The following is a 24,031-nucleotide window of genomic DNA, read 5'->3' on the forward strand; positions in this document are numbered from 1 at the left end:
CATCATGGGCCCCAGAACCAAGAAATCCAATAAAGACACAAAGGCGCAGCTCTGTGTTCCCAGCAGGCCCCAGAAAGGCTGTGCGAAGGCCCCAGCCCAGGCAATTAGCTGAATCCATGGGATCGCGTGCTGATGGTCTTTCAAAATCCTTTGCCAGGCATTTCACAGGCAGGTGTTTGGGGAAGGAGGAAGCAAACAGACTAGGGCTGGCTGCCTGCTTGGGCAGCACCAGGGGACCCAAGTGTGCTTTCAGGAGACCTGTGATGGGGAAAGAGCTAATTTCACTCCCAAACTGCGAATGAGAGAGGGCATACCTTGAGTTATGTTACAATGAAAATGATCATTTCCAGGCCTTTTAAAACAATCCAAATTTCTGAAGATCATAAGCAAGATTTAATAACAGGATTCACCTTCTCCTCCCAGCCCTTTATCACCCTATGTTCAGCTCCAATGACGTAGACAGGATAAGTGATAGAGCTTCTAGACCCTTCCATTCAATCTGGAACTAACTGGAGCCACTTCAGCATACTTATTGGCATATATTGAACAAAAGCAAATATAGGGTTCAGAGATCTAGTGCGAGCATGTAATACCTTAAAGTTCCAGTCTGCAAAGTATGCATCAGTCTGCCCCACTCAGAAGCAAAGGTACCTCCACACATGGAACATTCCCATCCCCCACTCCTGGGCCAGCAGCTTCATCTCCTTCCAGGGCCTGGCACTGAGCCCCCTGGAGAAAGACAGTCAAGCCGGAGGGCTTTGAGTTAATGAGCTACATGGCTTCAGGACCAAGTTCAATACTGTGGGAGCTGGACTGAAATGAACGAAAATATTTTCCAAATTCAGTCACTTCTCAATTACCCTTGAGTGAACTGTCCATGACAACACAAATATCCCAGGTCCCCCAGAGCTTGAGGCTGATGAAAGATGCTTAGAGTAGTGTGTGTGTGTGTGTGTGTGAGAGAGAGAGAGAGAGAGAGAGAGAGAGAGAGAGAAAGAGAGAGAGAGAATGTGTTCCCAAACTAAATAAATAATTATTGAATAATTTTCTACTGTTCAGAACTTTCTTTCCCTTCCCTTCTTTCACACGTACATACAGATAGTTGGTCTACAACTGGAAAACCATCAGGCATAGCCCTGGGGACAGAGGTTCTTCTGAGATTTATAATAAGACACTAGGCTCTTTCTTTTCCCGAATGACCCTGAACGAGGAGCAAGAAAAGTAATGAACTTGGACCTCCCCAGGTGGGAGGGAAACGGACACTCAACTCCAGGAGCCCAGACTTACCCTTGCAGACCACACTGTTTTCGGGCTCATAGCCAGGCTTACAGGTACAGCGTCCAATGGGCACCATCCATTCTCCATCCCCATTGCAGTAGAGTTTTATGGGCACGTCCACTTCCTCTGCATTGGGGATGCATGTGCCCCGAGCAATCACCAGAGACGTGCTCTCTGCTCCAGTCATGGTTTCGGGGAACACTGCGAAATTTTGTACAATGCTGGGACACTTTTTGAAGAAAACACGGACAGAAAGGAGAGACATACAGGCTCCATAATCCTGGAAAGCGAGGTAAAAACCATTCCGAGTAAGAGGCCCAAAGCTCCTGACTTCTGTGTTGACTTTCATCAGCCTTCCCCCAAAATCCACCTGGGAGAAGCTCTCATCTGCAGCAATGGTGTCAACTTTGAGGTAGGGGGCTTCGGACCAGAAGGCTGACTTCTTGGTGGCGATGACAGAGTCAGTCTCATAGTAGTACAGGTTGAAGGTCTCCTTGCAGGAGCCTGGGACATTTGGGAGGCTGCTGCAGTCTCTCACAGTGAAGCGCATCTCCGTGTAGATGCGATGGGCGCCCCGTCTGTTGATAAAGGTGGTGAGTAGCCAGTTGTTCTGGTTGGGTTCAAAGACGTTGCACACTTGGTAAGTACGGATGGTGTTCAGGTTCTCATCGTAGCCACTGACTTCTTCCCACTGTCCCCGGCAGGCCACAGGTGCACACATGCAAAATCAGAAAGGCGAGAGTGAGAAGATCAAGGAGAGAATCCCGGAGCTCTGCAGGGCTTCACCAGCCCACCCGTCCCACTGCTCCACCCAGCAAATGAGCTCACCTAGCAATGCCTGTGTTCTAAAGATGTGGTGCTCTACAACCCACCCCAAAACAAAACAGATTTAACTAGGGAAAGCATTCCCTCAGCCAGGCGTTGGTGATGGCACACCTTACTTCCCAGCACTCCGGAGGCAGAGGCAGGCAGATCTCTATGAGTTCGAGGCCAGCCTGGTCTACAGAGCGAGTTCCAGGACTGCCAGAGCTGCAACACAGAAACCCTGCCTCGAAAACCAAAACCAAAACCAACCAAACAACAAAAAGCAGACAAAGAGCAAAATGCATTCCCTCATCAAACTTGGAAATCTCATGCTGTGCGTATCCTTTATTGTCCATCATCGAGAACAGGTACCATACTCTTCTCTGCCGACAGCCTCTACGCTATGAATTAGAGATCCAGGTATAGAAGAATTCCACAATGGACGTCCCCACCTGTGAACCTAATATTGTGGCAAAACTCCTTTATAAACCTCTGTAAGGCACGTGAAGAGAAACTTTTTACTTGTTTTTGTTTCTCAACAAACTTAGATTCTCAGAACCGTTTCTTTTGGAAGAGCAATCCGTTCGAGAGAGCTAGACTGTAAAACGATGGGGCTGCTGAGAGATACTGTTAATGAAGTTAATTAAGCTCCTGTGTGAAATTTTCAAGCTGAGATACGATGGAGCAGCAATGTGGGAGGACAGTACTTAGAGAGGAAGGACCATCGCTTAGCCCGGGAGCGACAACCATGATTCATATTGGAAAACCAAACTCATATTTCAGAATCTTTATGTAGCAGAGGAAGAGTGGGGGACAGCACATTTACTTCCCAACCTTCAAGGGTCCCGCAACTGTTCAGTTATCTCCAGTTCAGGGCTAATAAGACATCAAGTAACTCCTCCATGGCACATGGCTATAGATAAGTTGTATAGGAGGGATGGTACTTTGAACAGCCTAAAAACTTCTAGAGGGGAATTTCTGCAACAGGTAATGGGAGGAAGATGGGAGGAAGATGATAACTGAAGAAATCTTTATCTCTGGTGTTACAAAGGAAGACACATAGTGTCAAGGGTGGAAGGGAAAATAGAAGGACATCTAGAGATCTGACCTACATATCTAGGCTTGTCGGGCTCTCTCAGCCCTCCTAGAGTACCAGTTCCTGTTCCAGCCAGAGTATCTGTTCAGTTCCTTCCAGAAACCCTTGGAGACTAAAGATCCCTCCTGATTTTCTGCCTAGATGTAGCATCCTCTCTCCCATAAAGCAACCCATCTGTCATTCGATTTGCGCCCCCCCCCGTTGTGTGTGTGTGTGTGTGTGTGTGTGTGTGTGTGTGTGTGTGTGTGTTCATAGCATAGGCTGATCTTGAACTTGCTACTCCTGCTGCTCCCTCCCCAGAGGTATTGCAGGCAGCTATCACAACAGCTGTGTATACAGTACTGGAGGTTGAACTCTGGACTTTGTGCATGCTAGGCCAGCACTCTGCTAACTGAACTACATCCCAGGCTCCCTACAATCACTCTTCTGGCACCCAGCACCTCTCCTTACTCAACTTGCAACACCAAGACTTTAATGTTGCAAGTTCCATCTTTATATGTTTGACCTGGGATGCCTTTCTGGTCTTTGCTGGAGTAACTGCAACTCTGGAAAACCTCCCAGCTTCCAGCTCACACTACCCAGGCTGGATAGCATACTGCATCGGGGTACTTGCTCTACCATTTCTCCATCCATAAGAATACAGATGCACTGACATTGAAGCATCCCACCCTACCAGTGGTTGCTGAGTCCCTAAAGTATCACAGCAGGTAAGGGACATTGAGCATCTGGACCCAGAACCAGAATAGATATCATGCACACACGAGGATATGTCTGTTCCCATGCCCAGTAGCAGGGCCACCAGCTGAGCAAAAGCTTTACTCCATAGCTCATGTGGAGTATAAATCCACGCTGTCAATCCTCACCTGGGCTTTGCTTAATTTCTTATTGATCTCTGGATGTAGAGGAGCCATGTTGTTTTTTTTTTCCTTTCTTAAAGGCTGTGTTGTGTTCTATTTAAATGTGTTTGTGGAAGTTTTGTTCTGCTTGACCAGATTTTGGAAACCAGAAAGCAAAGAGATGAGGGAGAAGTTGCTGACAGCATGCAGATGGCTTTCAAGCCTCCCTTCCCATTTCAAGACATTTTCCCTGCTGACCCGACATGACTTTGGAAGAAAGGGCAGGCAGCTTTCTCTCAGTGTTCTAGAATTGTTTAAACCCAGCAGGTCTCATGAACCATTATTCTAGCAGGGTCTCAGCATAAATGTTGGGGCCCTTTGGTTGATGCCGCAACAGGTGAAACATATGACCCCATTCAAGGCAGAGGTCTAGACACAGCCAGAGCCTCTGGCCACCCAACACTAATGCAGCTTTGCAGGGGAAAGGAAGTCCTACCTACCAGGCTCACCTGGGCGCCAAGGCCAGCACACTGAATGTCCTGAGATAAACAGAATGAGCATTTCACTCAGAAGAGCTGGGATATTGAGAACATTCTTCTTTGAAAAACGACACTGATTAGCGTTGTAAGCCCCACCAGAGGTAATCGTTTCAGACATTAACCTCTCTGGGCCTCAGTTTTCTCATCTGTAAAATGAGGAATCATACTGGGTGACCCCGAGATGTAAAACTCTACAGATCTAATTGATTCCGTGACAGCTCCTCCAGGAGCAATCAAATCAAATCAGAGGGGGTGGAGCTGGAAGGGGTGGAGCTGGAGGGGGTGGAGCCGGATATTCATAGGGAAAGAGGAGAAAGAGATGGAGAGGAAGGAGAATAGCTCCCTGTGGTTTGGGGGGAAAGGAGGCTACAACGACAGCATCGTGCATTAATTTCTCTCTGGCTTCCATTCTTCTCCTGTCAGCTGGTGCTGTGGGGTGGGAGGAGGAAGAGCGAAGACAGGGCTGGAGGAGAGACAAATGCCTTTCAGGATAAGCAGCAATTATGATAGGGAGGGCCTTAAAGAAAGAAGATTTCAGTTCACGGAGACAGACTAGGATGGGCTGGCATTCCCAGCAGGGAGGGACAAACATTGTTATTTGTTGATGATACACGGCATCCGTCTCATTGCTTTATGGCAAAACCTCACTCATTCATCAGGGTAAATGTTTTCTAGACACCAGCTTTATGCCAGGCATTCCATTAGCCACCGGGGATAAGGCAGTGTGAGGCTTCGGATTGAGGGGCAGGAACAGAAGCTAGAAACTTATCAAAATAACTAAATAATTACAATTGTGTTAATTAATGGGAGGCTATGGTGTGCCAAGAAAGGGGATGTACATGCAAGAAAATTTCCCAAAAGTCTTCAAGTGCTGGATGAGGAGGGGTTGTCTTGGAGAAGTGTGTATATTCTAGGGGCAGAAGTGGACAGAGCACCTGTCCCCAGAGGCACACAAATGCAAAAGCCCTGTGGCGGGAAAAAGCAAGCTGGTGTCATTCAGGGATGGCGCTCACATGACAGATTCTTACGAAGCTGGAGGTCGCAGGCATGGGAGGAATAAAACCGAGGGGCCGCCAGGGCACAATGAGAACCTTGGATTTCCACCTGAGTATAGCAAACAGATGAGTTCTAGAGAGGAGGCACACAGATGTCCAAAGTTCGATGTTTAGAAGATATTTCAAACTAGAAACTAGGCTGGAGCAAGGACTAAGTGCGTGTTGAACAATTGGTGATCACTGCCATTCAGCTATGAAGGATGCTGGACGGTAGGGCAAGGAGACCTGTGGAGATGGGAGAGAGAGTTGGGGGGACTCTCACTGACAGTGAACAGACCAGACCCAAGGGTCCATGTGCTCCGTAAATATCTTTTCACACAATCTTTGTGCATCTTGGATCTTAAATGCTGGTTTCCCTGTGGCTTTCCTTTAAAAAGTCCAAGTTTCTATATACCTTGGATAGTCTGACTGAAGAGATACTCACTTTTCTTTTCGGGACCAATTTTTGGCACCATTAACCAGTACCACCCAAGGGAAGATGTACAAAAGTTCTCTGTTCAGTGGCCACTTCCCAGTCTCCAGTTCTGAGCCCGCCCCCCCCCTCCGTGTTTTTTCCTGCTGCCACTCAACAACAGCAAAGTACCATGACTGTCTTACCAGACTGGCAAAACATTAAAGAGATAAAGTGCCAAGTTTCCGTAAGGAAGTGACTGAGAAGACACCAGGAAGTGAAAATAGATAACATAGTTTTTGTTTGTTAGTTGGTCTTTAATTTGACGCAGTTGCTTCTCTTAACATTGAAAGTGTTTACCTAAACTCAAATCAGTGGGAAAGGGTAAATCAATCTTTTTCCCAAATTTTGGATAACTGAGTAACTCTCTGGAAAAAACTAGCTCACCTAATCACCATCGATTACTCCAGAATACATTTCCAATAAATCAAAACCATAAAACAAAATCATAGAAATACCAAAAGAAACCACAGGGACAATATCTAATCATGACACAAAACTCAAGAGGCCATAGTTTGATAAATTAGCTTCACCAATTTTTTCACTTTTTAAATGGGCATGATGGAAACCATTGTAAGCAAAGAGAAAGTAAAGAGAGGAAAGTTGATGATTGAAAACCCTCAAAACCATTTATAATGTACCATGAATAACACATTTAGTTTCCCCTAATATATTGAAAGCTTATATATCAATAATAAAATAGACATACAGGCAAAGAATATCAACAAACATCACTGAGAGGCAGACGTACCTCTCAGTCATATGACAGAATGGGACATGTCAGTCAGCATTGCAAAAATGGTCTAAGCCATATTTTGACTTTTTGTTGGTGGTAGTTAAAGAATGAAAGTTGGAGACCATTATATTTAAAAGTATATTGGGGACAAGAATTATGATTCACAGGTAGGAAAAAAATGGCTCAACAGTTAAGAGCCCTTACTCCCCTTCAGAAAACCAAGATTCAAGTTCCAGAGCCAATACGGCAGCTCACAACCATCCAAAATTTCAGTTCCAAAGGATCTGATGCCCTCTTCTGGCTTCCTTGTGCACTGACACACATGTGGTGTGCATACACACATGTGGTGTGCATACACACATGTGGGCAAACACTCATACACATCAATTAAAAATTAATCTTTATAAAAGAATTCTGATACATAGCTGGATGGAAGGCAAATTTGTACCATGCCAATCAAAAATTACAGCCATTGACTCAGCCATTTTACTTGGAGGATCATTCCTCAGATAAATTTTCACATATAAATTCAGATATGTGCATAGTTATTCACACAAGACGTGATTATCTCCAGAGGTAGCCGTGCCTCTTAGGGTCACATTCAGCCAGCCTTCTCAGGATCTACTTCAGGGAGCTTTGCACAGCCATGATGGAGGGAAGAACTATTCACTGAGATCGAATTTCTCACCAACCATTATTATAAATCCTATCTGTGAAGCATGTTTCCTACTGTGCCACACATCAGTCTCTCTACAACCACCACTCTTCTTGGATTTCTCAATTTAATTCTTTAATGTGACTGAAGAGCTCTGTTAATGTCCATTAAGTGGCAAATGTATAAACAAAATATAATGTTTCTGTACAGTGGAATATTGTTTGCAACAGAAAGGGAGTAAATTACTGACACATATTAAAAACAGGGGTGAATCCCAAAAACATGATGTCAAGTGAAGGATGCTATGTTCCCCGAATGGCGATGCATTATATGATGACACACATGGAGTCAGAAGAAACAAACAGAAAAGTAGTTTTTCCTGGGCCTGGGAAGTCGACTGGGGAATGACTGCAAAGGGGTACAAGTGGGTAAGAATTTTCTTTTGTGGGTTGATGGGAATGTTCTAAGATGGGACTTTGATGATCACAAGCACAGCAAATTTAGTAAAGTAATTTAATTGTATGCCTAAAATAAGTATATCTACAAAATATAAATAAATACATCACTATAGCTAAACACAAACTTTAGTCTTTTGGGCAGTTGATACCCCAACTCCTCAACAACACAGACTTGGCCTGCGTCATCCACAAATACCATGCCCACAACAGCCCACACCTCTGCTCACACTATCTCCTTACCCAGAATGCCCTTCTCACTCCTTTATCCCGCTACACTTCAGCTTCTTAAATAGTGGGTCACTACCCTGTATTTGATGACACAAATGCATGTGGTGGTCACACACACAGAGGCACAAGTGTGCACACACCCATTCACACACAAATTAACAGTAGCAAAAGGTTTCTGAGAATGGAAAGACCAATGATTAATGCAACATCAACATGCAATACATGCAGATATCTCTGACAATGCTGAACATCCTGTGACACACAGCTTCACTGCTGCTCTCATGCTGCACACACAATATGCACACTTCATTCTGCACACGTCATACCATTCAAAGCCGGCAAACTCAAAGACCTTAGCTCAGATTGGAGCCAATCAAATGCTCTAAACAGTGGGTTTTTTTTTCTGTATGTAAGCATGTTCTACAATACATTAACAAAACCAGGATGGTTTAATGATAGAAAACAAAATCAATACGTTCCTACCATCACTCCTCGGCATCCATCAAATCAGCACATCTTTAGGTTCTATTTTATTAGGATGTCTAATTTTTTAAAACTGCTTTTTGAGTTGCTGACTTGAGTTTCATTTTTTTAAAAAAAAAATTATTGAGTTAGAGTTAACTTGGGTTTGGAATTGAGGTAGAATTTCCAACAACTTTGGAAATGGCCCTAAACATACTTCTGACATTTGGTATTCTGGATTAATATAAACCAATTTTCTCAGCACTGATGACCATAAATGCAAAATATTGATCAACCTTGAAATGTTGAAGATGCTGTATTCCTACAGTATCAACTATTTAGCCAAGAGTTAATTCTTCATCTATAAAACATACAAGCACACCCATGTCATCAGTGGGCAAATTTGCATCTGTCTTTAATAAATGCTAAGATTATATAACTGACAAAGAGATGTTTTTAATATAAATGTCTTTGTGATTCACTATTAATAAAAGTCTGCTTTGCAAACCTAATTTACAGGCTTATGTACCCAGGTGTGCATAAACTCTCTGGGACAAATGGCGTTCAGGGAAGAAGTCTAAGTAACCCAATTCTAAACCAACTGCCAAATATTCCTTCAGTCTGTCTTGTTTCTAGATGAATAAATGATGCTACATAAAGACAGCATCGAGAAGTAGCCAAGGAGACATCCCTGTCACTGGGACTAGAGACCTGAGTAGTACCTAAAAGTGTCCCAATAGCAGGGTGAGACTCTTGGTTTCAGAATCCCATGCCAAGATGGGATTTCCCACACTGGAGGCCCATCAGACAGTCAGCAGGCCAACCATGTTCAGCATGTCCAAGCACAATTGGCCATTTTTGCAGAATCCTATTTCTCCTAACTGGCCTCTCGCTTATATTTCCAAAACCACTGTACCGCGGATGGGGCTTACATGACCTGTCTTGTTTCTGTATGCTTTTGTGGTTGTTGTCCTTGCTGTTGTTTTGCCAGAGTAAGGCTAGAGATGCCAAGGACTTAAGTCAAGAGCCCCTGCTCTCACATGCAGGCCCAGAAGCCACGCCCACTTCTGAGTATTGTTTGCTGAAGTTCCGACAGACCCTAACACCTTCACCTGACCTGCTGCCACAAAACCATCTGATCTCTACTACACGAAGCCAAAGAATGGCAGACCTGACTGGACACTATTCAAGCGAGACAAGAGCTGTTAACAAGCAGACAGACTGGGGACATTCTGTGACAGCTGCACACAAGTCAGGTGGCAGACACACGGCAGGACTGAGTTCTCTCCAGTCCTTCCTTTAAGGATTCTCGGGCCTCACTTCCCCCGTGATGGTGCCAATTTAAATCTGGATGGAGATTAGTTTTCAGGACGCTTCAAGCATGAGTGAGTTTATTCCACACAATTTAACATTTGGTAATACACTCTTTCCAACTTCTCTTTAATTGCTTTGTGTATGTGACTTTGGTTTCTGCTGCTGAGCTGTGAGCTCCTTGAGGACAGGGAATTGTGTTTTGACTAATTTATTAGTTCATGTCAACAAGCAACATCATTCTGTGCATGGAGCTTTACACCACTAGCGCCATGCAGCCGGGTTTTATCCAGGAATATGGAGGACCAATGAAATACACGGGTCTTCTTGGTACCATCTCAATTTTTATCCTAGATGATCTCATCCACATGCAAGGATGCAGCTGCCATGGAGAACATCACCAGTTTCACTGCTCCCCGGTGTTCACCTGCCTGCTGGACATTACCTGCAGATATCTGGGATTCTCCTTGCTCTCTGCAACCACATGTCCACACAACACCATGTCCACACAACACCATGTCCACACAACACCATGTCCACACAGTGCCAAGTGCCTAGGAATAACTGCACTCTTCCTTCTGCACTGGTGCCATTTCTGGTCCTCACAGGGGACTAACTATCAAATCTTCTATTCTCTCCTCTTTGGTGCCTCTACCCAGTATCCTCTTCCTTTACCCTTTCTACCACTGACTCTTCTCTCCCCTCACAATGGCTTTCCCGGTCACTCTTTTTAATTCTTCTTACCCATTGAATGATGTGGGAGGGTCTTCTGTTTTAATAAAGAAACTGCGTTGGCCAGCCCTTAGGTGGGTGGAGTAGACAGAACAGGAAGAAGGAAGTGAGGTAGATGGCTCAGTCAGATGCCACGCCTCTCCTAAGTTAGTCAGACTGCCGTGCCTCTCCTCAGAGAGATGCCAGACGCGATGAAGCTCCAGCCCAAGATGGACGTATGCTAGAATCTTTCCGGTAGGACACTACTTCGTGGTGCTACACAGATTATTAGAAATGGGTTAAGGCAAGATGTGAGTAAGAGGCTGAAAATAATGGGCCAGGCAGTATTTAAAAGAATACAATTTGTGTGATGTTATTTCGGGCATAAAGCTAGCCGTGCAGGAGCCAGGTGGCCCGGAGCCGGGTGGCAGGAACACGGCCCGCAGCTCCCCACTACAGTCTGCTAAAGCACAAATCCTCCTCCTCCATGGCCATCCCTATAAAGGGATAGAACGGTGTTAAGGGCCTCATTGTACTCCATGGTGTCCAGCCCTCAAAACAAACAAAAACTAGATTTCATAACACCAGAAGATACAATGGAAGCTACTAAAAGAGGCAGCCAACAGTCCTACACATAAAACCTGTGAACCACAGCAATAACCAACATCATGAAAACTCTCAGGGTTCGGTGGTAGCATCCATACCTGGGCAATAATCAACAGCTTTCTCATTGAACTAAAGGCCCTTTTCAGCAAGAGGGAAATCAGCCCGGTGCTGGAAACATAGCCAACTACCCAGGGCAAATGAAATCATAGATCTTGGAGGAGAGCCTACAACTACTACTTTACTAAACCAGTATAATCCCTAACTACATTCTAAATATTTATCTTTATGCCCACAGATAAATGTAGTCCTCACCCCTCATTAAGGAAACTTACAACAGAGGGAGACCATTACAAAAAACCACAATCCATCAAATTTCAGAGTTGTGAGGCCCAGTCCTAACCAGCATATTTACAACCCAACTCGAAACTCAGTGATCACTGTGGAAGGGGAGGCAGAAAGACTGTGAGAGTCAGAAGAACAAGAACCTTGCTTGATACCATCTCTCTTAGAAATGTCAGAAATCACGCCAGTAAGTCTCACCATCGTGTCTGCCTAAACATGACTTGAACAAGGAAGACACCAACAGTCACACTAATGTGGAAGGGGGAAAGCTCAAAAAGCCTCAGCCCTCGACAAAGGACCACGGGCAACTAAGAAATGCAGAGAGCAGGAGAAATTGTCTTCTTCCCCATGGAAGAGCATGCCAATTGGTTATCCAACACCAAATGGTCAGTCCTGAAAAAACATGTCCATACAAGTAACATTATGTGGACTGAGCAGATCAATGATAAGAAAAAGAGGCTAGGAATTTGAAAGAGAGCAAGAGGCTAAATCCAGTGAACGGTTTGGAGGGAATGACGTAATAACAATCTCAAACAATACAAGAATCATTTAAAAAGATGCTGGAAACCAGAGGCAATGAGTGAAGCTCTACTGTGTTCTGCATCCTTGACCACTGGTCCTTCACTGGGACTCACTTTGATGCTACAGAAGGAGAAGAAGCAAACCACCTTGCGTCACACAGAATAGCAACAACCTTTCAAAGGGCACTATTATTGATGCAAATAGCCCATCCGTCCTTGAGATAAGCATAATAAAGAAAACAATGACACCCATTAGAAAATACTTGCTCAGGCTTTCAGACTGCGACTTTGATGAATGGGAATGACACCTTTAGGTGCCTCCGAGCTTCAGGTTTGCTAGACCTACTTATTGGAAGTCAGAACTGGTCTGTTGCTGGGGGGGGGGGGGGCTCCCAAGTGTCTAAACAGTGAACATTGACTACTTGCTGTCAGACTGATTGTGTGACTGTGTGTGCCTCTGTGTGCGTGTGTGACCGTGATTATGTTGTGTTTATGATTGTGTGTGGTACATGACATCATACATATGTGTACGAACCTCTCCCCTTTCGAGACCACCATCACGATCTCTTCCCACCAGGCTATCTACATTGCCTTTTGGAACAGCCTCGCCTCCGGACACTGATGCATTCTTTATCTACAAGGGAGGCTTCGGGTTAGAAGCATGCAAAGGTCACTTGTAATCAGTTTTGATAAATAAGGTAGATGACCAAACTAAGCAATTATTTATTGGTCAAAAATGAAGCATCCAGTGAAGTTAAGAGATCTGGACCATTTCTACACAGCCTCTGATGAAAATCACAGCCTAAACGCCTGAGTTCTCAAAGGGCTTGATACTAGCCTTTGTCTGGAGTATTATAACACCCTCCCTCAGCCCCAGAGTTCTCACGGATGATGAGAACATCACCACCTCATTAACCCCCACAAACTGTTTACAAGGCTTGCTAGGAAGGTGCACTGCCTCTGGACACTTTTACTTAAGATAGGGACAAAAACTATTGAAATTTGGTCTGGAGAGATGGCTCAGTTGTTAAAATGCTTGCTGCATAGCTTAAGTACCTGAGTCTGGATCCCCAGCAACCATAAAAAAGCCAAGGATACCTTTACACACCAGCAACCCAAAGCTATGGAGGCAGAAGTGGGTAGATCCCTGGATTTCACTGGCTGGCCAGTCTAGCTGAATTGATGAGTTCCTGAATCCAATAAGAGACATTGTCTTAAAACATAAGGTGGCTCAGCATTGAGGAAGACACTTGATATTGGCTACTGGCTTCCACACATCTGTGCACACACACATACTTGGGAACTTATATGCATACACATACATTCACATGATCACTTACACACACAGAGAGATGCACACACACACACACAGAATTATTAAAATCAACTTTTCTGCCTCTGTTAGTCTGATAAAATCCCAGCTATCCTAACCTACATTGTGCCCAGCTCAATGAGCTCATTTCTAAAATCAAGCATGGAAAAAGCTGAAGAACCTGCTCATTCCCCAATGTTTGAAGTATTGGTGACACCGCAGAAAACAGACAAATGTGTGGCCCCTGTGGACCTTATATTGTAACACAGCGAACCAGAGAGTGAACAAACAAGACAAATAGGAAGTCAACTGTGCAGCTACTTTCTCGAAATTGAAACACTCCTTCCTGGAGGGAGGAGAAAGGTTCATTAGACCAGGACGTGAAGGGAGCAGGTTTAGAACTCAGGAAGCTCGGAGACTCCCGAGGCCCCTTCGCGGTGTTAGATGAGCAGAGAAGAGAGCTGGAGAGAACCCTGGATGGAGCTGCCTGCGAGCTGTGTGGAGCTCCGGAGGCACAGCTTCGGTGTGTCGTCACCCCTGGGGACTGGGGCTTTTAATGACACAGCTGCTATGGAACCACTCACTCCGCAGTCATCTTCTTATAAGTAATCTCAATAAATTTATTCGTTCACCACGCTGGAACTGAGTGAGTCAAACTGTTTTGGGGGAGCCGTTGGTTTTGTTCATCTTGGGGGGAGCCTGTCACTGGTGTCCTATCCGAGGCGAATAGATTTTTTTCCCTATCTTTCATTGGGAAGCTACGCAACAGAGTCACACAATGTTACAGGTGCCTAGAGAGCTCGCGGGAAAATAAGCAGTGGCAGCCAGTGAGTAGTGGAGCCCCTGGGAAGGGCTTCTGAAATCTGAATGAAACCTACTAGCCAGACTGGGGGTTCATTCCAGACATAAGAACAAATGCCCAGGACAAGCCTGGTACATACTAAAAAATAAAAATAAATAATTAAGTAAATAATAAACAAACCAACCAGGACAACAGTGTCAGGAAAACTGGAAGGAGATAGGCTGGGAAGTGGCCAGGGGCAGGTGACCTCACCTCTGCTAACTGTAGTCTTGTGACCACAGACAACTTCCTGACTTTCAGTTTCTTCACCTGCAAAATACTATTTTCCTTGCAGGGTGTGGTGAGGCCTCACAGGTCACGGAAGTAACTCCCGTAGAGGCTTCTTCAGCAACCGCCACTCACCGCCTCCCAGTAATTACTGTTCCTAGTAGGACAGCCATCATTACTGCGTTAACCTCAAGACCTGCCTCTAGTTTAGTCAACCGGGTGTGGAAGCCATCTTGATCCTAGATAAGTTATCCTGCAGGCCCTGTGCTCAGCAAGCTGTAAGGACTAAAGGTCCACACTCCGTCTCCACACAGACCCAGGGAGACAACCAACAGCCCTTCTCTTCTCCGACAGTTTCTCAGGCTTCCTCCGAGCCCCCCTTCAGTGGTGACCTTCTTCTTTCAATCAGGCCTTCAGTGGGTCCCATCATCCTCCAGCTCAGATCACAGAAGATAAAACGGAACACAGCTCAGAGGCTTCGGGTCCTCTCCACAGTCTGTAATTGGACATCACCTGCTGTTAGGGGAAGCTGCTATGTCACTAGAAATTGTTGCCACTGTGCCCGGTGGGACAATAATGGAAATGTGATGGCCTTGCCCAATCAGGGGAGATGGCGGCCTCTCTGCACATGCCTCCAGCAGGGTTCAACTTCATCAAGCACAGAGGAGTGCACGGATTCATCAGGGCAGCAGATGGGACGGAGACCCGGCCGTCGAGCTTCTCACCAATTGGTGTGGACTCCAAAAAAGAAGCTCCAGCGTGGAAAAGAGGTTAAGCCTGAAAGAGCTAGGAGATTAGACAAGCTGGAGGGCTAATGAAAATGTAAAATGCGGTCCTTGGGGCATAAAGTCCTACACGCCCAGAGGGACCTATCACTTAGCACACCAACCAACCAAGGCAACATCTCCCCAACGGCTCCCCTGCGGGCCTGAGCACCAGCTCACCTCCCAATATGCTTAATTTACCTCCCAGATGTGCCAGGCTGCAAGGAGATGAATGGTCCCTCCCCCCCACCCCACATCACTACAACCCATGTAGTGTACAGAAAAGAAGGGTGGCTCACAGAACCCTGTTGCTTTACGGCCGACATCTTGAAAGAACTTCACATTGCCCATTGTATGGCACAAAACAGAACTCTCAAAACCCCACTCTCTGGAGGGCACAAGACTTTCAAAGGAGTAACGGGGCAAAATTAGACTGTGGAGAACATATGTGTGATGCTACCCAATACATTCTCTAATTTTTAGTCTAAGAGCAAGATTCCATGAGATCCTTTTGAAACAGCTGGTCCACCTCCACTCACAGCTGCCTCTCTGCCTCTGTCTCTTCATGTCCTCTCTAATAGCTCTTAATGATAGATGACTTTGTCATAAGACTCTTCCAGAGGGTGATATTCACAAATGTCTCTTTACAACGCATCAAAGAAATGATTCTGCCCGAGTCCAGCTGGTGAACCAATGAGTTGACGGGACTACTTCCAGAAGCATGAGTGAAGGAACGGTTAAAGGAACACGGATGTCTCAAAAGTATCCGTCACCCCACTGCTGGATGGTGTAGAAATGAGGAGGTGAGAGAGAAGGTCCCAAGGGAGTACCCCTGATACAGAAAGGCACTGAGGCCCTGACCAACAGGAAAACCATGGCAAATTCCCCACAGCAAGTAACTAGTGTTTGCCCAGAAAAACCAGCATGGCTCCAAGAGCAAAGAATCAGGAAAACTAGGAGATGGGGCTGGGAGGGTGGCCGAGTGAGACCTAGTGAGACCTGCCTCTGCCGTCCTGTTCAGCCCAGAACCAGACAGTTAGCACATGGAGGTGGGGGAAGTCCACCAGCTCTGGCCTCAGCCAGACCCATCTGGTTGACCAGAGGCAAGTCTTTAAACCTCTCCAAAGCAGGTTCCTCTTTCGTAGCACCGATAAGTGGAAAGTGCCTAGTCTGTGAGGTGACCCTGAGGATTAAACAGGATTTACAGATGATGTGCTTAAAACCCAAGCCACAGTCTTCCGGAGTTGGTCAGTATGGAGGCCAGCCCTATGGCGAGGCGAGACCTGCATGGTGGGCTTGGTGGCCCTAGGCAGTGTGTGATCTGCAGCTTTCTCCTGTCTGCCTGGTTGTCTATCCTTGTGCTTCCACGATCTTTACCATCATATGTGTGTGCACACGTGTGTGTACGCTTACAAACCGTACAGTTGCGAGGGCTGTTTTTGGCCCTCCCTCACTGAGGGCAAGTGAGGGCTCGCTCCTTTTCCCTACTCTGGATTAGAGGGAGCTTCCTCGCTGCTCAGAGACCCCTGCTATGGGAGCCACCACATTCCCAGGAGGCTCCAGGTCCAGCTGAATGACAGGCATCTTTATGTAGCCCGGCACATTTCAGGCCCCACGATCCGCCAGCACATCAGGGACAGCACTGACACTGTAGGCCTGTGCCTAGGGAGGGAGGAGGCATCTGGTCCACACAGCCCCAGGCCACTGGAAGCTCCACCAGGCAGCAGCACGGTGTACCAGACCCTGCCTGGAGTGGGGTCCCTAGCCATTATGACAGCTGCTGCTGCTGTTGACACCGCAACAGTGACAAATTCATCCTTCTGACAGGATCCTTTTAAATAATTCACGGGGAGCTGGGGATTAAGACACTGTTTCTCTCTGTCTCTGTTGAGATTTAAAATACCTCCAACTGGGGGATTTAAAGAGAATATAATGGCCTGGCCCTCTAGGGTCTACCCTCCCCCATTTCCTCCTCTTTCCCATTTCCCAAACTCATCCCCCACCCCACCAGCCAGCCCTGTAACAAGAAGGTCCAGAAAACAAGAAAGAAAGAAAAAAAAGGGAGGGGAGCCAGTGCTTGGCTGGTCACTATGGCAACGGTGGCAGGGTATTCAGCTACTATTATCCCAGTACCTCACACATGTGATTATCTTAAGCTGTCTATTGAATGTGGCTCGCACTGCTGCCCAACACGGCCTTGTTCGACAAGGCAGGGGCGGGAGCTGCAGGCCCCAGGCCCCAGCTGCCTAATAGAGCTTGGCTCAGCCCCTGGTGCCACTGATGGAGGGCACAGAGTTAGCCCTGGAGAGACTAGTGGCATTTCCCTTCAGCATGGGGAGGGGATCACTGCTCAGAATGCCTAGCAGAGGCCAACCTGAAGCTGTTCCATCACATTGGGCCATAGGCTGAGAAAATGGGCTCCTCATTCTGTTAGCTCACAGCACATGGGCCATGCTGGCTTTAACCAGCTGGAACCATCCTGGAGACAAGAGCGCCAGCTGTGGAAGGAAGGAGTGGCTCCTGGCTTCATTCCCTTTCTCGGAGCACAAGTGAAGTACAGCTGGCCTGGGAAGAAGGGTGCCTTCCTTCTAGTCCGCTGCCCACTCCCCAAGGGGATGGGAATGTGGCCACCTCCTATAACCTGCTTTGGGGGACTCTTTTTCCTGTGGCGGCTGGAGCTTGGTGCCAGAATGCCTGTGGAGGACTCGGATGCCTACTGAGAAAAATGACCTCATTCCTTTGCTCCCTGGACTCAGATTTGGATCTAGACTTAGGTGCCTGCATCCACTAACATTCCTCGAATGACAAGATCACTCATTAGTAACCACTGGACACTTCCTACCTATTCTAGTGTCCCTTTTAAAATTCAGGTCCCAGGCTGAGCCCAGGCTGGTACCACGCAGTGCATGGTAGCACACTAGTATCACCCATGGCATGTACTTAGCCCACTTGAAATATTTAAGATCAGCCTGAACTTTTCCTCCACCTGCAGCTCCATGTGACTAACCACAAACAGGTCCCAGGAACTTTAAGATTGCCCAGTGTGTCACCCCTGGATCACTGTTGCACAATGAATTAATTGTCTGTATCTAAACGCAAACACAATGCATTATCATTGGTCAGGTAGGAGTCAAAGCAGAGCTCTCAGCCAGCAAGACAAGTCTGAATTCTTACTCTATCTAACATCACATTGACTGCTTTGTCCTTTGTGACACCAGGACATGGCTGAGATTTCCTTGTCCATCATGATGAGTCAGGGCCAAGTACATGGAGATAAGATGCACCACACACACACACACACACACACACACACACACACACAGCTCAAATGCAGGAGGAATTCATTCAACAGAACCAACACCAAAACCACCAAATAGAACAAAGTGCTCACAAAGGTCCCCTCACACCCCTCCCTTTCAGAGAGTCCTCACTTCTGAATAATTACCAAGGTTTAGGGGATGGAAAGGGACCCATGAAAGGCCCTGCATCATTGCCTAGGTCCTCCCATCTCTAGATACCACCAGCATCTTCTTGGATTTCTGACCAGGGCTCCCTACTTCATGCTCCACCTAGACTTACTGTCTTCTGCCCCTAAACTTTCATATCACAAACTACCTGCTCTAGCGGTCCCTGTCAAGTTTGTTTAAAAGAGAGAGACAGGAAGGGAGGAAGGGAGGGAGGGGGGGAGGGAGAAAGGAAGGAATGAAGGAAGGAAGGAAGGAAGGAAGGAAGGAAGGAAGGAAGAAAGAAAGAAAGAAAGAAAGAAAGAAAGAAAGAAAGAAAGAAAGAAAGAAAGAAAGACGGACGGAGTCATTAGGCACTCACTTTCTGGGCTGTGGCTGCAGCCTCCTGTCTCCCTGTGTAGAGTATTAGAAACACTGGCCTCTGCTCATTGCCTACCTGCCCTCTGGTTCCTTAATCATCTATGGTCCCCTCTCTGTAGTGGAACAAGAGTGAGCTCTGTGGTCAGACAGTCACGGGCTCAGTCTCAGTGCTGTGACTTTGAGTAATGGCTCTGAGATTTAATGACACCACTGAAAAAATAGAAGAAATGACATGTACTTTCAGGGCCCTGGTAAGAGTCAGTGAGATGATACTTGTCATCCTGGAACCTGGTACACCAGGCCAGTGTTTAACTCAGGGTAACCAGTAGTGGGAGAAGTTCATTGAAATCCTGCTATCAATAGTAGGGTGTGTTCTCTGGCATTCCAATAGAAGAAATGGCCTAATAGAAATGCCAAAACATTTATCTTGTTCCCACCCTAATCCCACCCAAGCTAAGGCCCTCTAAAGAGAGTCAGTGCCGCCACTGGCACTAGTCAAAGCAACCAGTATTGCCCTCGGCTTTGTAGTTTACAAAAAAAAAAAAAAAAAAAAAAAAGGTAAACAAAATTAAATCCTCCCTGTCACTCTGTAAATAAACTCTTAAATCGCTTATGTTATAAATGTAGAATATGGGCCCAGAGAAGTTAAGGACCTTAGCAGAAAATGGAAATACTCCCAGAACATCAGCTTCCAAATCCTGGGTTTGCCCCTTTATAAATATGGTAGGTGTTAATGAAAGGAATGCTTCATCAGGGAGCTGCCCCATTTCTGCAGAGATCCATCCTCCCTAGGCGTGGGCACAGAGTCTTCACTTTCTTCTGATGACCTTGACATTCCCTTTGTTTCTTTTCTTCTGAGCATCTTCTCTGGACATGCACAAGCACCATGTGTGCGTGTGTGTGTGTGTGTGTGTGTGTGTGTGTGTGTGTATGTGTGTGTATGTGTGTAGAGTGTGTCTGTGTGTGTCTCTGTGCATGTGTGTCTGTGTGTCGGTGTGTGTCTGTGTGTGCACGCACAAGTACATGTGTTTGTGTATGCAGTTTACGTATGTATTCATGTTTGTGTGTACAGGTGCATATGTAAGTGTATGCACATGTGCATATACGTAGAGGCCAAAGGTTGATACCGAGTGCCTTCCTCAATTGTTTACACCTTAACTATTGAGACAAGAGCCCTCTCACAATCTGGAGCTCACTGATTTGACTGGACCAATGGGCCAGAAAGCCATGTGGGTATCCCTGTCTCCACCTCCTCAGCACTGGGATAGTAGTCCGACTTTTTACATGGGTGTTACAGATCCAAACTCATACCTTCATGCATGTGCATCAAGAACTTTGCCAACTGAGCCATCACCCTGAACCCTTCTCTGACATCCTAAGTCAGCCTCACCTTGCTTCTGATGCTCCGCCCTTCACTCAGACTTCCTAGCTGAGTACTATGAGTCCTGGTGAAAGAGCTGGTGGACTCTACTCCGTTTGGGTGCCAAGGTTCAGGAAGCCCTCCTTTCTTTCACTATCCGAAGAGCTGTCAATGCCATTTTCAGAAGAGTTTCAGGGTTGGAACAATTTTCCCATGGAGGGGTTGAGAGAAGACAAAAGACACCCATCTGTTCCAGTCAACATGGGGTATGCCTATTAGGGCACAAACGAGCTGGATCTGGCTTGGGGGAAAGACACACAGGCCCACCTGCCTGTGTGCTCCAACCTGAGATGGAACCTGACTGTCATGGGTGAGCCACTCAGGCAATTGCTTTTTTTTTCTGGGGCATGTCTTCTCCGAAAAGGGAGAGGTGGGTCTGAGTGACCTCTGGAGGTTTTGGACAGACCTAATATAATAGGCATTTGGATGCATCCGTGAGTCACTTCTAAGGTAAAGAAAGGAACTTGGTGTGACATCAAGACTCTGGAAAGCCACAACTCCCAAGGTCCCTTAATCCAGTAAACTAGAAATAAGGTTTTCTCAACCCCCGACCCCCTCGCTCCCCCCACACATCACTCACACACACACACACACACACACACACAAGTCAACCCAACTCTCCTCCCCCGAAGCTCCATCTAGTGCCCACCAACCTTCCTGCCTCACCAGGCCTTTGGGCCTCTTCCTTCTGAGAGAGATTCTGAATGTCCTAGAACACCGTCCATCTCCTGCAGGAGGCTCCACCTCCTGGCTCTAGTCCTGAGCCCTCCATGCCTTTGTCTGTCACTTCTCTGTCAGGCAGGTGATTTTAAACTTCCATCCCTAAAAGACGCATATTATATAAAAAAATGTTTTAAGTGCCTCGGGTGTTTTGCTCCTCATTGCTTCATAAAAGTGACATTAATAGCCAGGGAAGAGCTCGGCTGAGAGCAATTAGGGAGGATGTTTCAGGTATGAAAGCTGTTTTGAGCCTGCTAATGTTTCCTAATTACAGGCCTTTTGGTAGAGAGAGAAAAAGATAAAGAGTGGGTGGGAGACCTAGGGTGGGGAGCTCTGACTTAGCTCAGTGGTTTACCTGAAGAGGAAAGGGGAGGAGGGAGGAGGAAGGAGAGATCAGGGGGTCAGAGGCCACCAGCAGGGGGGCTGGCCTCTCTTGGCTGAGAAAGCCACACTAATTCCTGGGTAACAGCTAAGGAAAGAGTTCCATTCATGGCTCATGCTGTGAGAGAAATAAAACCTTTCCCGCACCGTGCCTGAATTCCTGGACTTCATGGGCGACTCGGCTTGAGCCTTCCACACTTCACATCTGCGGCTTGTTCTAAGCAGGCATCTCATTAGTTGTACCATGGGGGATCAGTCCACCAGAGGTCAAAGGGCAACCAGGACACCTTTTAGCCATGTGATCTGAGGTAATTTATCAGCTGCTCCTCATTTTAGTTTCCTTACCAGTAAGATGGAGCCTGGGAAAGCCCAGAGGTTAGTTCGTGCAGGCCTCTTCTGCTTGTTTGTTTGTTTTCCATTTTTATTTGCCATCTAATAGCCTGTCTGGAATTTATACCCTGATTCCCCCCGGAGAGCTAATTCCTCATTCCCTTCAGTCCCTGGCCTTCTGCTGGGCCTAGGTCCACACAGAGCAGACACAGGCTGTATGTGAGCAACGAGGACTCTGAGGGTGGGTACAGAATCCAAGCCCAGTCAGTCGGGCCCAAGTAGAACTTAATGCAAGGGCTTGAGTGTCCAGCAGCAGGTGTTTCCTCTTTCCTGGCATAAAGATGGGTGACAGGGAAAAGGCAGGAGCTTCTGTGGACCCAATACTGTGAGAAAGAGGAGCTGCATCACCAATACCCAATACTGTGGGAGACTAAGCAGGAGAAAGAGCTGGGGAGATAGAAAAAGAAGAATAGAAGAGACAGGTGGGGGTGGGGTGTTGAGGGGAGTCAGCTTACCCCCTAGGATCTAGACTGGCCCAACCTGTAGCCATGAGCCAGGCTGCTTCCTCCAAGGCTGATTTGTGCTTTTCTGTCAGTGACCACCAAAAGTCCTGACGAAGGCGGAGTACATGTTGTGGGTAGCCACCAGGATCCAGTCACCAGGCTACAAGTGCTCAGACCGGCATACAGTATGAGAAAGCACAGCCGGCCGCATCCTCTGCCCTCCTGCTCCTGGCATGACTCCAAAGTCAAACAGGGGAAGTTCCATTCACAAAACCCTGTTCTCTCCCAGTTAAATCTCACTTGGATCTACCCCTAACTCAGCTCGGGGCGTTTCTATCCTAATTAGCAGGATTGAGTCATCAAAGGAAGAGGAGAATAGATTGAGCCCTCCAGAGGGCTGAGAACCAGCTAGTGCTTCCTAAGAAGTTGCCAATGAGAACCTTCTCTGTATCCTGTGTGATGCTCTTCTTACTCCACAGAGCAGAGGAGAGGAGGGAGTCTAAAGGGCAGGCCCTGGTCACATGGGCAGGGACCAGCCAGGTGGGGATGTGAGCAGAGATCTGATGTCATGGCCCCGGGGCCTAGGCTGCTGCTCCACTGGGCTGTCACTCACCAGCCCAGGAAAATCAGAATTGATTTTCTTTGGCCTTAGAAGAGACGCGCAGTTACTGGAGTAGCTTTCTCTCCGGAGTGTACTTTCCTCACTCCCAGGAGAGGCAGCTGTCAAGGGCGCCTTCAAGATCTGAGGATGGAGGACGTAGCCGGGGCTGCCAAGTGACCCAGACAGTCCACACCTGGACAACCGGAAAAGCCTCACAACTGCCTGCAGCTCGTGCAGAGAGTTAATGGCCAGATAGAGACTTTCAGGCAGGACTCTTCCCTGTCTCAGCAGCTGGCCCCAGAAGTTTAGCACTTATCAGTTCAATAACCCTCCCAGCACACCACAGAATTGCCTAGAGAGGCCTGGGTAAAACTCACTTAACTTCATCTGTCCATACTTAAGACACCTATACTACACAAGCATGTATATCTACACAGACATATAGATACACACATAAATATACATGTATATTCAGATACACACATATAATGATACACGTATAGAAATGTAAAGGCATACAAATGTATATACATATAAACATAAATATACACATATACACAGATATATACCAAGACATACAAATATATACAAACATAAACATATACATGCATACATAGAAATTATATGCACAAACACAGGCACATATAGGTGCATATATACACACATATATTCAAATACACACACATAAAATATATATGTGTGTGTATGTATATATTCATATGCATATATATGCTAACTATACACAGAGAGCACACAGAAGCCCGTTCACTCAAACTGTGGGTTTGCCAGGCTTGATTCTGGATCCCCTTTGCAATTCTCCTCTAGCAAGCCTTGGTGAAGAAAGGCTAGTATTAAAATAGTCAACTCCACATGCCACTGGCTGTGAAGGTGATTCCGAGAGGCAGCATGGATACATATGGAGTCTGGAAGCATACAAAGCCGTCTTTGAAGATGAGAACTTCATAGATGTCCGCTCTGAGAGACTCACATCACAGACACAGGAACTGACACAAAGGAA

General features: G+C 46.5%; 1 protein-coding gene across 1 annotated transcript in view; it reads right to left on the bottom strand.

Annotated features, from left to right (window-relative positions):
* Ephb1 (EPH receptor B1) overlaps positions 1-24,031 on the bottom strand; it is a 298,584-nt gene that overhangs the window by 270,119 nt on the left and 4,434 nt on the right. Inside the window, exon 3 of the mRNA XM_042054742.1 lies at positions 1,288-1,969. Coding sequence (XP_041910676.1) covers positions 1,288-1,969 — 682 coding nt within the window. The remainder of the gene's footprint in view (positions 1-1,287; positions 1,970-24,031) is intronic.

Source organism: Arvicola amphibius, chromosome 3, assembly GCF_903992535.2.
Source record: "Arvicola amphibius chromosome 3, mArvAmp1.2, whole genome shotgun sequence".
NCBI classification, from domain to species: domain Eukaryota; kingdom Metazoa; phylum Chordata; class Mammalia; order Rodentia; family Cricetidae; genus Arvicola; species Arvicola amphibius.